Source organism: Macadamia integrifolia, chromosome 1 (assembly GCF_013358625.1).
Source record: "Macadamia integrifolia cultivar HAES 741 chromosome 1, SCU_Mint_v3, whole genome shotgun sequence".
In the NCBI taxonomy this organism is placed as follows: domain Eukaryota; kingdom Viridiplantae; phylum Streptophyta; class Magnoliopsida; order Proteales; family Proteaceae; genus Macadamia; species Macadamia integrifolia.
In genome coordinates this window covers 17,587,718-17,602,924 of record NC_056557.1, presented here as the reverse complement: position 1 = coordinate 17,602,924, position 15,207 = coordinate 17,587,718, and the positions used below count along the sequence as shown (strand labels likewise).

At 37.4% G+C, this 15,207-nt stretch overlaps 2 protein-coding genes across 2 annotated transcripts; both read right to left on the bottom strand.

Moving 5' to 3' along the window:
• Nucleotides 1-4,030: 4,030 nt before the first annotated feature.
• LOC122084186 (psbQ-like protein 3, chloroplastic) lies at nucleotides 4,031-6,142 on the bottom strand. Its single transcript, XM_042652271.1, has 2 exons — nucleotides 5,599-6,142; nucleotides 4,031-4,163 (listed from the first exon to the last, which is right to left on the bottom strand). The coding sequence occupies exons 1-2, from the start codon at nucleotides 6,061-6,063 to the stop codon at nucleotides 4,068-4,070; spliced, it is 561 nt and encodes a 186-aa protein (XP_042508205.1). The 5' UTR covers nucleotides 6,064-6,142; the 3' UTR covers nucleotides 4,031-4,067.
• Nucleotides 6,143-11,373: 5,231 nt separating this feature from the next.
• LOC122076808 (dirigent protein 22-like) lies at nucleotides 11,374-12,382 on the bottom strand. The gene has a single exon (XM_042642382.1). The coding sequence runs from the start codon at nucleotides 12,287-12,289 to the stop codon at nucleotides 11,711-11,713; it is 579 nt and encodes a 192-aa protein (XP_042498316.1). The 5' UTR covers nucleotides 12,290-12,382; the 3' UTR covers nucleotides 11,374-11,710.
• Between the last annotated feature and the right edge of the window lie 2,825 nt (nucleotides 12,383-15,207).

The following is a 15,207-nucleotide window of genomic DNA, read 5'->3' as shown; positions in this document are numbered from 1 at the left end:
AACTCCTGACTGCCATAAATGCCGTAACTTCTTCATACGTATCGGAATGCTAGGAAAATTACAATCTATCTTTTTCATGAAGAACCGATCTTCCAAAAATGTCATTTTCATTGCCGAAAATGCCCTCGATCGTAAATAGGCCAATTTTGCCAGTTTTGACCCAGAAACCCGCACTAATGATGTATTAAACCACTCCATGCATACCAAGCTGCTCTGTTATCTCATCGGTGACACTGGATACTGCCATGTCATCATTTTCATCCACGTCACCCAAACTGGCCACGTCATCACCGCCACGTGGCCGAGTTGCCAACAAGGACAACCATAAAACAACAAGATTTTCAGTCGACATTGTTGCAGGTTCCACTAAGAGCATCGATAAAGTCTTGAAAGAGGCTTTTAACCAGAGAGAGAGAGAGAGAGAGAGAGAGAGAGAGAGAGAGAGAGAGAGAGAGGCATGACACTTCACGAACGATAAAAAGTGCTGTGAGGTTAGACAAAAGAGGCGAGGAGAGGAAGAGGGATAAGGTTCTTTCTCGGGAAGGATAAGGGTAAATGGGTGAAGTCACATTCAATGGGGGTATTTTGGTGATTTAACACTTAACGGATTAGACAATTAGACTAGCGGTGTGGGTGTGTTTTGCCATTTTTCTAACTTGTAGAAGGTGTTCGAGTTATATTTAAAACACAGGGAAAGCGTTGATTTATGATTTCGAGGGTTGGCAGTGTAATTGGTGTTCGTGTTATATTTAAAACACAGGGAAAGCGTTGATTTATGATTTCAAGGGTTGGCAGTGTAATTTTCTCAAGCATGAGATAAAATAAAGATTTGAAAATCCACTACCAAATTCAAACTTTTGAAAAATAGTAATAATAATCTACTAAAAAAAAAAAAATAGTTATAACAAATGAATGGCTGAAAACTTCTAACATAAATGTTGTAGTTGACTTTGATTATAAAATTTGACATATGACCTATTTGGATTTTAGGTTTCCTTTTTCTTTTGGTAAAGAGATTCGAGAACTGAAACTTAGCATATTTCTCATTAGCTGTTGGGACTTGCAAAGCTCAGTGACATTGAGTTAATTGTCTGTTGTTCCTATGCTAGGTTTTCTCAAGAAACCAATTTGAGAATAGAGAATGAAGGTCCTCACCTAATTATAAGCTATTGAAATATTATGTAATAATTTTGACCAAAAATTTTTATTTTGTAATAATGAATGCCTCTTAAAAAAAGGGGAAAATGTCACTTTATGGCCATAAGATAAGCATATCTTCATGGCTTATAAAATTTTTCTACGTCACAGATGATGTGGTAATTCTGATTATTGAAGATAATAAAAATCCAAATAGGTTTGTCAAACTTTAGATTCAAATTCGACTATATATTCTTTTGTATATATCTATGTATGCATCCCATATATATTCATGTACATCTATAGTATTTTGACCTTCATAGTCTTGAATTCAAAGATATATTTACCACTTGACAAACTCAGTTGGACCGAAACTTTATATGTAAATAATGTTGTAACCCGGCAGTCACTGAGAGGGGGGGTGAATCAGTGAGTCCAATTCCGATCCCCAAAAACCTGTCTGATGTCTGACCAAGAAAAACCTGATATACCTGTCCCTGTTTGTACACAGTCGTATGCACACTCAGCCTCTCATAGGCACTTCCAAGTATGCACACCCATTCCACATTCCACGCACTTCAATATCAAATGCAAACAACAAACACCCACAACACAGGGTTTTTACGAGGTTCGGCAATTTGCCTACATCCCCGGAGTAGTGCCTGTAAAGGCTTCGTACCTACTCAATACACTACTTTTGACTGCACCCACAGTCGGGAGCACCCACACCTAATTTTCTCAAGCCGAAGCTAAGATGGCACTCTTAGTGCCGATACAATGTGTAGCACCCACTACACGGGAGCACCCACTCCCGGTGCTTAGCACCCACTAAGCACACAATAAATAATACAATTAAATTGGGCTTATATCAATGCCCTACAGTCAAGCTTTGCCTAGCATATGCATCCACAACTAGCTAGCATGCTTACAATTCATCCACAACTAACCTAGCAGGTATACATTCATCCACAACTAACCCTAACATACATACATACATGTAATGTAAAATCCAGGGTTAGAGAATCTCACAACCGATTGCCTGGGATGACTGGAAACTTGTACTGACAAGTTTGGTGCTCACACCTTCTCTCTCCTTGGCTTCTTGCTCTTCAAAGCAAACACATCCTTGCTTTCTTCTCTTCTTCCTTGGCTTTGAGTTAATGTACCATTAACACACTTCAACCACCTCTTTTACCTTCTTTAATGGCCTAAGAACATTTATCATCAAGAATGTATGTTCATTCAAGGACCAACAAAGAGGGGGAAGCTTATCCTATCAAAACCGTAGCTTTCTTTCACTCAAAACCCATTTTTCTTGCTTCCATGGTGTAGGGCTTGAAAAAACGAAGAAGCTGCAACTTGGTTCACCCAAATCCGACTTAAAATGAAGGAGATATGACCTTTTGAAGTTGGAGCAATGAGATAGCCCGAAATGGAATCTTCGTACGGGTGGCGTAGGCTACACCGGCGGCGCGCGCAACAGGGCCGAAATCTGACCGTAGATCTCATATAAGAGATCTTATAATCCAAACCGTCCGATTAAACCAACGGACAACAGATACAAACCGTTAGATTTGAATCTCGATGACGTCATCATGACGTAGGCGCTGACATCGTCAGAAGTGTTGTCGATCTATGATTGGTTGCTTTTCCGGATTTTAAGGGAGCTTGTCTCCCACTCACAAAAGTGAAAATGCATATTGACCGTTGGATCCGAATCTTCCATGATGGCTTTAATCATATTTCTGAGATCATTAAGATCGGAATCCTTTTTATACCTTCTATACACGCGCGAAACACAATAACATACCTTGATATAGTGTAGCGCCAGTGCATCAAGAATTATGCATCTAACCAATCAAATCCCACGCGCAAGCATCTATCTCGTCCATATCACACCAAAATCTCAGCAGCCTTTGGATGGGCATCAAGCCTACGTGGTCGAATCTTGGCCGTCCATTTCACTTCCCTTTACTTCTCTTTATTACAATCAAGCCCCTGCCTCCATATGTTTCAGTGCTTAAAGACCCCTTGCAACTCAGACCTTCAAAATCTTTAAATTACACAAAAGCCCCTCAAATTTCAAAATTAAATTCCGAAAAACCCACCCAACACCGAGAGCAACTGATGGATTTTCGGTTTGGATTTTCGAACCGACTTTACGGAAACGCTTATAACTTTTTCATACGATATCAGATCGAGATGAAACGAAGTGCGTTGGAATCGTAACTGGATGCTCTACGACTTTTTAGAAGACTCAATCATCTGAATCATCCATGTAAAAAGACCAAAATGCCCCTACACCGTTACAATGACGTATCTTTCTCATACGGAATCGGAATGCGATGAAATCAGAACCGTTGGAAAGATTGTATTTTTTTCGTATTGTTACATGTAGAGCGCTTCCTTTAAAAAATTCATCTTCAATGCCGAAACTGCCCTTGACTTCCATAAATGCCGTAACTTCTTCATACGGTATCGGAATGTGACGAAATCAAATTCACTGGACTAGGAAAATTACAATCTATATTTTTCATGAAGAACCGATCTTCCAAAAATGTCATTTTCATTGCCGAAAATGCCCTCGATCGTAAATAGGCCAATTTTGCCAGTTTTGACCCAGAAACCCACACCACCTATTAATGATGTATTAAACCACTCCATGCATACCAAGCTACTCTGTTATCTCATCGGTGACACTGGATACTGCCATGTCATCATTTTCATCCACGTCACCCAAACTGACCACGTCATCACCGCCACATGGCCGAGTTACCAACATGGACAACCATAAAACAACAAATAAATGACCTAACATCTATCTATCGATAAATTTTAGGCCCCATTCAGACATGTCACATCGTAAACTTTTTGTTCAACTAAATAACCATATAAAAAAAAATCTCATCGCTTCCACAAGGTTTTATTAGTTATAGTCTGGACAAAATATCATCAAGATTCACAACAATGTTTTGATAACACTCAAGGACACGTGTCATATCTTTACTCCTGGCCGCATAATCCAACTGCAATGACAAAAATGAGATTAAAATCTTTTGAGAGAGGGAGAGATTGTTATTGGTGAGACCTATACTCGATTCTTGACTGATTTGAATTGATTATTCATATCGTTTCAAGGGGTAAAACAATAAAAAAAATTGTACTTTTAAGCAAGAGCAAAATCAATTGATACACGCCAATCTGATCTTGATACTGATATTGATACCGATATCGATACCGATACCGTCCCCTAAATCTCTCTATAGAGAGAGAGAGAGAGAGAGAGAAAATTTCACAAGAGTGTCCATAGGGATGAAAAGGGAGAACCAGAGAAGGTAGGTAAAGATGGGTGAACCACCCCAACACACTACTCATAACCGTATCCTCATTTAAAAAGGTGATCTGAACCAGATGATTAAACCAGGCTGAACCTCAACCGAATACCTATTCGGTTCCAGATTTTTCAGTTTCATCTCCGGAACGAGCCCTTTCTGGTTTGATATGTCTGGTCTATTTCCTCAAATTTGAGTCTTCACACAACAAATCATTATCTCCGGTCCCATCTAGCCTGATTTGTCAAGGTTACCCTTCCGGTTCATGCTATGATCAATTGGGTTTGCCTAAAGAACCAATGTTTCCACATAAAGATGGTATGTTCAGTGGTTAACCAATCATACCAGTAAGCAAAGATGCTCCTCACAAGTACTTCCAATGAAATATTCCTGGTTGGACCATCATATTGGACAATCAGATTGTTTGGACTAGTAACCACTGGAGCCAAACGTTTAAAACCAAACCTGAGCCCTCTATTTCCAAGTTTGGATTGGTTCAGGTTCAGCCCAGCGAGGGTTTTGAAGATTTTATTTTTTGGTAAAAAGGGTTTTGAGAATTCAGGTAAGTGACGGCACGAATTAGGGGTGGCAATAGGTTGGTTAGGGTTGGTTTTAGTGGGTGAATGGTGAATCCAAAACCAAGCCAGATAAGGAATTTTGGTTTTGATATTGTTTCGGTTCATATGAGTTTCTTGTATAGATTTTAATTTTGGCCAGATATGGGTTCGGTTTAACATACATATTTATCAATAATCATAAAAAGGACACGGTTTTAATAAGTTTTGGGCTGTTATTGGTTTCTTATCTGGGTATATTGGTTTGGTCTTGAACCATTACCGGTTCAGTATCAAGTTCTTTTGATTTCCCATGTGGTTCAGTTTGGTTTTGGGTCGTAATATCCCAATCCGAATCCGGACAGTAAGGCCTTGGTTTGGTTCAGTCTGGTCTGGTCAGTTTGGTTTACTCGATTTGAACCCAATTTTGACACCCCCCCTAGGCATGACCCAGAAGGCATATCCGGTAAACTGACAAATCTAGCCACACATTCCCATCTAACATCTAAACCTACTAACATAAGAGTCTGGATTGATAACTATGGATTGATAAGATTGTTCAACTATGAACTTACCTTTGTAACAGTGTTGAAGAGACTGGAGTAAAGCTTCCTCAATAGAGGCCTTTCACTTCCTGGTTTGGCTTGGATTATGGTATGGATATCTTGTTTAAGTTTTGCAGAGCTCTTCCTAAGATCCTTCTGTGCCGCTTCCCACGATTCCAAATCTATCAGAGACTTCACTTGTAACAGGTCTCGGACATGACCTTTAATTTCACTCTCTGCTTCTTCAGGAGTTTGGTCAGGAGCTACAAGTCTAAAATCAAAGGCATAAGCTAGTTTTGGGCTCAAAATGGCTTCTCTTGCTAAGAGAAGTGTAGAAAGACCTGCCATTGTTGCCTTTCTTCTGCTAATGCTACTGGTTTGGAGCTGAATTGTGGGAGTTGCAATGAAGAATTCTTTGGAGAGTTTTAGAGAGGAAGTAGAGTTTGGTGAGAAGGTTTGGTTGTAGGGATGTAAGGTCCTTAGTATTGAAGCCATTCTATGGTGGTATTCTTGGGTCTTTAATTTTTCTTTTCAATGGGGATTGCTGGTTATAATGTGCGGTTGGGTATACATATTCTAGTACTCTGGATAAGGTTTTCTATGTTTGGATTTAAAGACTTATTAGTTATTAGTTCGGTTCGGTTTGATCGGGTCAGAATTGATATATACTAAGGTTCTTGACCAACACAACCTAAATCAAGCTGAACCGACCACTTGACAGATTCGGTTCCTCTCCAATTACTAAGCTGACCTAAGGACTCATCCAACGGTGGGGAGGACCCAGACAAGCATCCCGACACAGGGGCATGCACACCTAGGTCCTCCCCACCCTCGGATGAGTTCTTGGGCCGCCCAATAATTGGAGAGGATCTTTTTCCCCACTTTTATCAAGGCCTTCGGCCTGACTAGTCCCATGGGCCCATACTGACCCCACAACCGTATGGGTCGGGTCATACGGGGTTGAATGAGAACCATTCAACTTTCACTAAAAGTAGTGAAGAGCACTAAATACCCCCATGTGAGTGGCTCAAGGTGTGCCTAGTGGGAGTCAAACTTAGGACGTCCGAGTTTACGGCTCGTACCAAGTTTGTTGCTCACCAACTGCGTAACGAACTTGGTACAAGCCGTTACGCACTCTAGGGGTGTCAAAACCTAGCCCGAACCAATAAAACAGATCGAAATCGACCGATAAAACCTGAACGAAACCAAACCGATCCTTATTGGATTGGTTTTGGACTAAAATATGTTGGGAAAGACTGAAAACCGGTCCAAATCGAACCTATCAAAACCAAACCGAAACCAAACCGAATGAAACCGATAAAAAAATAAATGATTATGAGATTATAAATTGGTGAATTGACCATCTATTTTTTACAATATTAGTAAGAAAATTTTTATTGTAGGGGGAATTGTTACAAATCATTGAATATTAGGTTGTGAATAGAGAAATTGACTTGTAAAATGTAATAATGTTTCCATTGATTTATTTGTTCACTATAGAAAATTAGTTGGATAGTTAAATGAATGATTGGATAATAGGGTTCATTTTGTGATTTCAATATTAGTCATCTTCTTTGTAATTTGTTATCCATTGGTCGCAATATTAGTTATCTTTCTCAAACCATGATTTAATCATAAATTTAAAGTGTTTTTTTTTGTCAAATCTTATCACTATAAGTTATGAATGTTAGATTCATTATGGTTCAAGCCCTATAATAAATCGATCTAAATCGGTATAAACCCGATATTGAAAAACTGAAATAAACCAAAACCAAATCAGATCGAGATCGAAACCGACTGAAAACCAAAGTTCTTTAACAGATTGGTTTTGGTCTCCCTCATTTCTAGACCAAACCGATTCAACCCGATCGAAACCAGATCAAACCATCCAATAGACACCACTAGTGCACCCATATACGACTCGTGCTCGAACTTAGGATGTCCGAGTCGATCTTTTTCCCCATTTGACACTCCTATATATAGGGATAACTAGTTAAAAACATGTTTGTCATACTCACATGATAATTGAAATTAGGGAAAAAGCACGCTACCCAATTGCGTTCTCTATCCCTAGACACAAGATACCATGAAAATACACTCTTACCCCTTATTTGGATTCCTGTCTGTGAGCTCCCATTGGCCCAGGTGTTGGTATAGTGGCCACGCGACCAGGTAGCATATATTCATTCTCCTTTGAAATTATATGTAGTTAATTTTATTGTTATCATGTGCTTTTGCATGACACTAAATAGGGATCTAGATCTTCTCCAGAAGTTGGGACGCCCAATGTGCATCCGACGATTGGGAGGACCTAGGGTATTGCCCCAGTGTGTTGGGAACTTGGGGTGCATGCTTGTGTCCTCCCAATCGTCGGATGTGCGTTCGGCCTTCAGGCGGTTGGAGAGGATCTGAATCACACTAAATAGTAGATCTAAGATTTTTTTTTTTTCTAGAAAAAAATATTTTACTAAAAATAAAAATTTATATTTTTTATTTTAGTAAATATTGACTTAATATTAAGGTGGGCTAAGTGTTCTAATTCCATCATATAATTGGTTAAAGTGATTTTTTTTTTACGTTTTTTCCTTAAGAAGGTAAATACAAAAGCTGACACTTTCCTCGATCTATTAGATTAAAACAAAAGTTACAAAACAAGTAGATAAACAAGAAAAGTAAATGTAAAACAAAACAAGAACAAGAAGTATAAAACAAAATCAACCTTACTTATTTTGTAATTTATTTTATTATCTGATAGATCTGAGCAATTTTACCATATAAAAAAAGTACTCAACTTTTTTTTTTTGTGCGAGACCCACAATGGGGCAAGCAAGGTGTCCAATGGGCCTACTTATTATTACAATGCTATTACCTACTATTATTACTTTGAGAAAATGGGGGTTACAGGGTCGAACAGTATTCAACCGCCCCCTGGACTATGCTCAACCTCCACTAGTTAGTTGCCACCATTGAGCAAGAAGTTCAACCCTTAAGGGTGTACTCATTGTTAGTACTTGGTAATGGTCCCAAAGGGGGGGTTGGTCCATTGGTGATTCATAATGGGTAAAGTACTTCAAGAAGCATTTTACCTAGGTTCGAATCGGAGGGACTATTCTCACTTCAAAGGATGTGTTTTCGTTTTTTACCGTTTAAAACATATTTTTCCGTATGCTTCCCAAAGAATCTGGAAAAAACTGCAAGGCAAGCATTCCTGATCTCTGATCAACCAGATTTTTTCTCCTAACATGAAGTTAACTCGAAAGCTTACATTCTCATGATATCATCTTCAACTAAAATTCATGCACAGGCCCCAAAAATCGAGTTACTAAAAAGTGTTTCTAAAGTGATGAGTCTCAACTCTAATTGAACATGCATCATTTTAGGAGTGTGCTAACTATGTTGACAACAATGAACAACATCATAGCCAAGCCCTATTGCTAAACAAGACTTTGGATTTTTTTTTTTTTTTTTTTATGGTATATAAATTTAGAATTGGTGTTAAATGATATTCAATGATATGTTTTAGAATTTATAATGAGTCATTGAATATATATGTATTAATGTTGGATGTTATAGTTATTTTGAACATTAGATGCATGTATTTATCTAATAGTTCCTTAATTTATATGAGTATACTATCTTTTTTCTCTATCTTTTTTTCTTTTTTTTTACCGCATTGTTTAGATATTTTCACTATTTAAAACCCATATTATCCATTTTCAGTTTTCTTTACCATTCCCATTTTTGCTAACTATGGTGGAGATACTTTTTGTTATAAAAAAAAAAAACCTTCGTAGTGGGGTCATTGGAATACATTGTAGTAAAGGGAAGGGAAATTTTGGGAAATTAAAATTATGAAACAGTACTAATGTTTTCTCAGCTCCTTGTACAAGGTTAATACATAAACTAAGCGTCAAATTTGAACGATAGATTGATCCAAACCCTGTGGGAGGAGGTACAATCGACGATTCAGGCATGAACGGCCTTAGAGAGAGATGCAATCAACCAGCACATGAAAAGCTGGTCATGGTCGGTCCATGCGATATAGGCTGGAATGGGAACAGCCGTGATGAGGAAATCGGCGGTGGCGGTCCTACTATTGTTAGTGATTGTGGGAGGTAGACACATAGATGAACCATTAACAATGCCATAAAAAATCATACCTCTTGAGAAGAGGAACAAGTTGAGAACAACTAGAGGATGAGATAGCTCGAAATCTGACAGCTTGATGGAGATGTTGTAAAAGGAACGGTATGGACTGCAGTAGAAGCAGACACAATAGTAGTGGGTAAAGGTCCCGTGGAGCCCTGGTTCTCTGATGCATGTTATTATAAGAAATCAATAATGGAGAGAGAATAAGATAAGATGCACAAGAAGTTTTACATGATTTGGCATTGAAACCTATATAATTTGGGCCTGAATGGGATTTCCTCGTTGTAGAATTGGGCGACCTACTCTATTATGGATAATATTTTAGCTTTAGCTTTAGATTTACTTTGACTCTGTTCAATTTTATTCCTAGATCCTTTGATAAGGAAGCACATTTTCTTGCAGGTGAGACTGTCAAGTTCCACTTTTCTAGAACATGGCGCCCTAACCCCTTTTTATTTCTTGTAAACTTGTATTTCCTCCACAGAAATTATTCCATAGCTGAATTTGCTTAATAAATTTAATGTTTTGCCCAAAAAAGAAATAATATATATTTTCACTACCTTATTTGTCTATGAATATAATATTAAGGATGATTCTTGATGTTCTTGAATGGGATTTCCTCATCGTAGGATTTTACTTTGATTGTGTTCAATTTTATTCCTAGATCCTTTGATAAGGAAGCACATTTTCTTGCAGGTGGGATTGTCAAGTTCCACCTTTCTAGAACATGGTGCCCTAACCCCCTTTTATTTCTTGTAAACTTGTATTTCCTATGCAGAAATTATTCCATAGCTGAATTTGCTTAATAAAATTTAATGTTTTTTCCAAAAAAGAAATAATATATATTTTCACTATATTATTTGTCTATGAATATAATAATAAGGATTATTCTTGAGGTAATTGAGAAGTATTTCCTCTATGCATGGAATGAACCATGAAGAGTTGTATCCTTGCCATGGTTTCTATTTGTGAACCACCTACCAAGTGTGAATTCTTCTTGATAAGCTTGCCACTTGAATGGTCATGGCGCATCTCTCATAATCTAGAAGATTATGAATTTTTTTTTGGCTTGTCAGGTTGTAAATATCTCTTTTAAGCATATCTTCAAGGAAGGAAATTTTGTTGCTAATCACTTAGTCTCATATGGCTGACAAAATAGATTTTTTGTGCTTTGGGAGTCCATCCCCCCTCCTCCCAAATTTATCTGTTTTCATCTCTTTGGGAAAAAATTTCTCTACCACCCAGGTTTGCAGCTACGGCCAAGGGAATGAAATCTCAGGGGTAGGTTTGTAAATATTCACCTAGGATGAATTTTTCCACACTTACCCCCAAGATTCTATTCCCCTATCTGAGACCAGGGTTGCAACTACTTGGCTACAACCCAGGTAGCAGCTAAGTTTTGTTCGTCTCTCTGGACTTTAGATCTTGTTCATTTCCCCGTGTAGTAAATTCTTCTCTTCTTGATTAAGGACATGGTTTATAAGGAGGAAAAAAATAAAATACTTAACATTGCCAACTTTTCCACATAAATCCTATAAGAGGGACGCCCTCCAACAACTTTTAAGAAACAACCAAAAATAAAAAGCACTACAAAACTGGTGATTTGGTAAAATTTTGATTTATTTTTTAAAACTGAATCAACATGAGTCTAATCAATCACAACCAAGACACAGAATTTTTCAACAATTGAATGGATGAAAAATTAGAGAACAATCTTTTTACGAAGTGGGGTAAAGATGCAAATATTATGACCTTCTCAGATCCTATTGCTTCATGGGAGAATGGATTCTTTGTACATATGTTCATTTGGACATACATATAAAGATCCAACACCTATCTCTTTTGTTTTCATATACATCCATTTTCATCCTATAATGATAAAAAGTAAGACATGTGTTGGATCCTCACATGCATATCTAGGTGAACATACATGTAGAGGATCCAAATTCCCATGTGGGAGCCTTATGCAAATGGTTACACCCTCTTTCATGGATCAGTAATGGATGACATAAACATTATACTCAACCACACCATCTTTAGTTGTATGATTAAACCACTGAGTCTTGGCATGAGCATAGCCTCGGGAAAACCGGACAAGCCCACTCCCTCCGACCACCGGCATCTCTCTCACCTCCGACATCACTGTGTTTCTTCCAAGTATGCTTAGTGTGCTCCCGTTGTACTTCCCTTCCATGAAACAATAATTAAGGGTCATTAACAGACCTAGTTCACTCTGTGATGCCATTGCATAGATCCCTTGAGCTCTTCCGACCAGCTTCGACGTAGCCTCTGGCTTCTCTGTTAATGGATCGTCGATAATCACCATCTTACCGAACTCTGTTGGTGATGTCTTTGTGGATTCTGCTTCAGCAACCTTAATGGCAGTTGGGTTACGGCCACTAACAATATCGTGGAAGTAGAAGTGAAGGTGGCTCATCTTCTCACGTTTAAGCTTCTTGGACCTCAGTGGTAGAGTCTTAGAGAAGCTGTGAGATTCGCCGTCGACGATAACGGTTAACAAAGTGATGAAGATGGCCATGAAAACGATGAGTTTAGGGAGAATTCCGGCCATTGCAGGGAGCTTGATGAGTTGAGGATCTTAGTAGGAAATGTGGTGGTAAGTGGTCTATATAGAAAGTGATGAAGAGATTGGGTTAATTTGGGCTTGGGTTGTGATTGGCCTTTATAAAAAAAGTACAAGTTTTCCTTGAGGGACAATGAAGAGAATCTTTTCTCATAAAAGCATGAGAAGATATTTTGAGGAATATACTAAAACTTTATAAGATTTTTATGAATCCTAGGATTGTCTGGTGAACATCATAAAGGTATCAAGTTTTCTTTAAACCAAGGTGAAAGGACCAACTTAACTACAACTTTAGATGAGAGTTTTCGAAAGTGTAATTTTGAGAATATACAAAAGAACCCAGGATTGGATTAGGTTCAAATACGAGATTGTTCTTGTATAACCCTAATCTTGATATTTGGGCTATATAGAAAGTGATGAAGAGATTGGGTTAATTTGGGCTTGGGTTGTGATTGGCCTTTATAAAGAAAGTACAAATTTTCCTTGAGAGACAATGAAGGGAATCTTTTGACCAGGGCTTCAGATAAGCATGAGGAGATATTTTGAAGAATGTACTAAAACTTTATAAGATTTTTATGAACCCTAAAATTGTCTAGTGAACATTATAAATGTATCAAGTTTTCTTTAAACCAAGGTGAAAGGACCAACTTGACTACAACTTTAGATAAGAATTTTCGAAAGTGTAATTTTGAGAATATACAAAAGAACCCAGGATTGGATTAGATTCAAATACGAGATTGTTCTCGTATAACCCTAATCTTGATATTTAGAATCTATGAAATATAGAGAGAAATTGGATTCTAAATACCATGACCAGAATGTATGAGAATGCTTTCATACATGAACATGATATCATTTCAAAGAACTCTAGAGAGTATCTGAATCTTAGGATGTTGTGCCCATACCCCTTAGGAAAACTTTCTCCATGATAAAGGAAAGGAAAAAAAGAAAAGAAAAGAAAAAGGATATTGATTCTGAAGAGACGGAGAGAGAGAGACTGAAAGAAAGGCCTTGATCTGATGGGTCATAACTCATAACTCATAGGGCGTGGGAGTGGGGTTAGGATTCACATGAACCACATAACCTAAATGCCGTTGAAAGATTGTCTGAACTAGGAAATCAGGACTGATTTTTCCTTTTTAATGGCCAAGCAACCTCTTTGAGAAAAAAAAAAAAAAAAAAAAAACGAAACAAAACAAAGCATAACAAAAAAAATAAATAAATAACAAAACAAAAAACCTCTCCTTCTTTTCTTAGGAAAAAAAACTCCTTTATCGACCGAAAATAAGATATGGTATCCCTATTCCAAAATGCCATTGTGGACTGGCAGAAGGAGCCAACTTCAGCAATTAGTACTGGAGAATTTTTTACTCTAAAAATTTCTTGGTAGCATTTTGCCTCAAAAAAAAAAAAAAATAAAATAAAATAAAAATAAAAATTTCTTCTTTTTGATATGATATAAAAGAGAAAAGAGTTACAAAAAATTTACAAAACAACGTTTATGTTTCATAGCCATATGTGCCTTAAATTTTACAGCCCCTAAAGTCATAGTCCTATTTTGTACACAAAATATTTGTCAATAACTGTTCAAGTTCTATTCGTTACGCAAAGGTAACCCAAGGCCACCTCAAAAAATTAGCATTATCCCATAAAACGTCCAAACCATCTACATTAGTTATAATCCTATCCACCGTCCATCCTTGCTTGAAGAGAGCCTTTAATCCGATCAACAATCCCATCGCCGCCACATCAAAAACCTCTCCTGTCATATCAAAGTTAGCAAAAGAATACAAGCATTGAGTTTTCAAGCAAAGGGCAATAAGCCAACTAGAAATACCTAAAGAAGTATTAGCCACTACAGTGACCAATAGCACTTGGTCATGAACAAAAGCCAAAGATGTAGTCACAATGGACTTAAGGGTCATTGTCCAACTCCTTAGGCCTGAGTAGAGAAAACTTCTGGGATTTTGCTAACCAATTATTGACTTGTGGATAACAAAGAAAGGATTGGGGGATTGGGAATGCATGACAACCAAATTTTTATGGATTTCTATGATACCATAAAAATTTGCCTCTAAATTGAAGGTGGTAGTTGATCCACTTGACAGAAGAGCACCAATGAGTGATGTTCAGTCAATTCCGAACTTGTTAAAATGTAAGGGCGTCAATCGATTTGATTTTGAATTGATTCAAAATATAAAATGTAACTAAATTGATTTGGTTTGACATAATTCAATTTTTATTTGATTTCAAATTTTTTTTAAGTTCTATCACTCATAAAAGCATTGTACCAATAAAAGGTATAGAACTGGGACCCAACTACTAATATAGATTGACTAGAACAAGTGCAATCTATGACGCATAAACGAATGAAGGTACTTGATTCAAAGGGTTACCATACAATATGTTGGAAGTGTACTTGTCTATTAAATTCATAGATAAATTGTTTATTCTTGATAAATTTTTATGATTATAACGGATGGATGTTTTCTATAGTATTTAACCTAAATGTCATTCATAATTTGGGATAGAACTGGTTATTTCATTCATAAGGTTTTCGTGCCATGCATTTAGGAATTGAAATTTTAAGACATAATTGTGACTACATATTGTGTGTATATTGAACGGTGTCAAGATCAACGAACTGATCATCTTTGACTATGGTTCTTTGGTTATAATAGGAATCACTGAAAAGTTCTTTGATTCTTCTTTAAAGATTGTCCTCACATGTACATTTGCCTCCGGGGTCGGAGCTTATAGCTCTAACTTCAATTGTACTGTTCCCTACTTGCAGAATCCTGAATAGGATCCTACAAAGGTTACTCTGTGATGGCTTCTTCCATAGAATTGCGACTACCACTCTCTGGTGACAAAAAAAGGGGCTTCTGAAGCTGACATCTTTGCAA